The sequence below is a fragment of the Charadrius vociferus genome, unplaced genomic scaffold, assembly GCF_000708025.1.
Source record: "Charadrius vociferus isolate BGI_N301 unplaced genomic scaffold, ASM70802v2 scaffold51, whole genome shotgun sequence".
NCBI classification, from domain to species: domain Eukaryota; kingdom Metazoa; phylum Chordata; class Aves; order Charadriiformes; family Charadriidae; genus Charadrius; species Charadrius vociferus.
This window is the reverse complement of record NW_009646939.1, coordinates 622,303-623,041: the sequence shown is the minus strand read 5'-3', so window position 1 is coordinate 623,041 and position 739 is coordinate 622,303. Positions and strand designations below refer to the sequence as shown.

Below are 739 nucleotides of genomic sequence, written 5' to 3'. Positions count from 1 at the left end.
CACTGTTTGTTTCAAGCAGAAGGAAAGCAGAAATACAGGTCACCATACATATAACTGTGCAGTTGAATAAAGCAAAAAAGAGACCTTTTCAGGAAATAACTTCTTAACATTACCTTTCAGGCCTCAAAAAGTAATATGGCATGGTTCAACTGCAAATGGGATCCGACTGGTTAGCAACTACTGTGAAGCCTGGCACACAGCTGATATGGGAGCTATGGGACAAGCATCACCGCTGAAGACGGGGAAACTTCTTGATCAGAAAGTATTTAGCTGCAGTAATCAGTTTATCGTTCTCTGTATTGAAAACAGTTTTGTATCTGATCCCCAAGGAAAATAATTCACCTGATGCACATAGGAATATTCCATTTTATGATAGAAAAAGCTGACACTGAAATTTCATTTGTAATGTTGTAAATATTTTATTTTTCCTAATTGCACATTTCAGGAAAAAATAGCCAAAGAAAACATACCTCAACACAAACTGCATTCCATTGAGGTGGAACATCCAGTGCGCATGCAGCTGACTTAAAACCCTTCATTTCACTTGAACCCCACACGGTTCAAAGTTGGCCAACAATTAACTCACAGCCCCTTGTCTTTCAGGCTGCCTTAAGATCACCTAAGGGCATGAGTCAAGTGTGGTCTGTGAGGACAATCCAGTAGCCCATCTCATAAGCAGTACGGCTCAGCAAGGCTCCTGCTTTTTCACAGCTGAAAAGCTGCATGCTCTATGTTCTTC

At 40.7% G+C, this 739-nt stretch overlaps 1 protein-coding gene across 1 annotated transcript in view; it reads left to right on the top strand.

The window, feature by feature from the left end:
• COL15A1 (collagen, type XV, alpha 1) overlaps nucleotides 1-398 on the top strand; it is a 109,993-nt gene extending 109,595 nt beyond the window's left edge. The window contains exon 28 of the mRNA XM_009895011.1: nucleotides 121-398. Coding sequence (XP_009893313.1) covers nucleotides 121-337 — 217 coding nt within the window. The 3' untranslated portion in view covers nucleotides 338-398. The remainder of the gene's footprint in view (nucleotides 1-120) is intronic.
• Nucleotides 399-739: the final 341 nt, after the last annotated feature.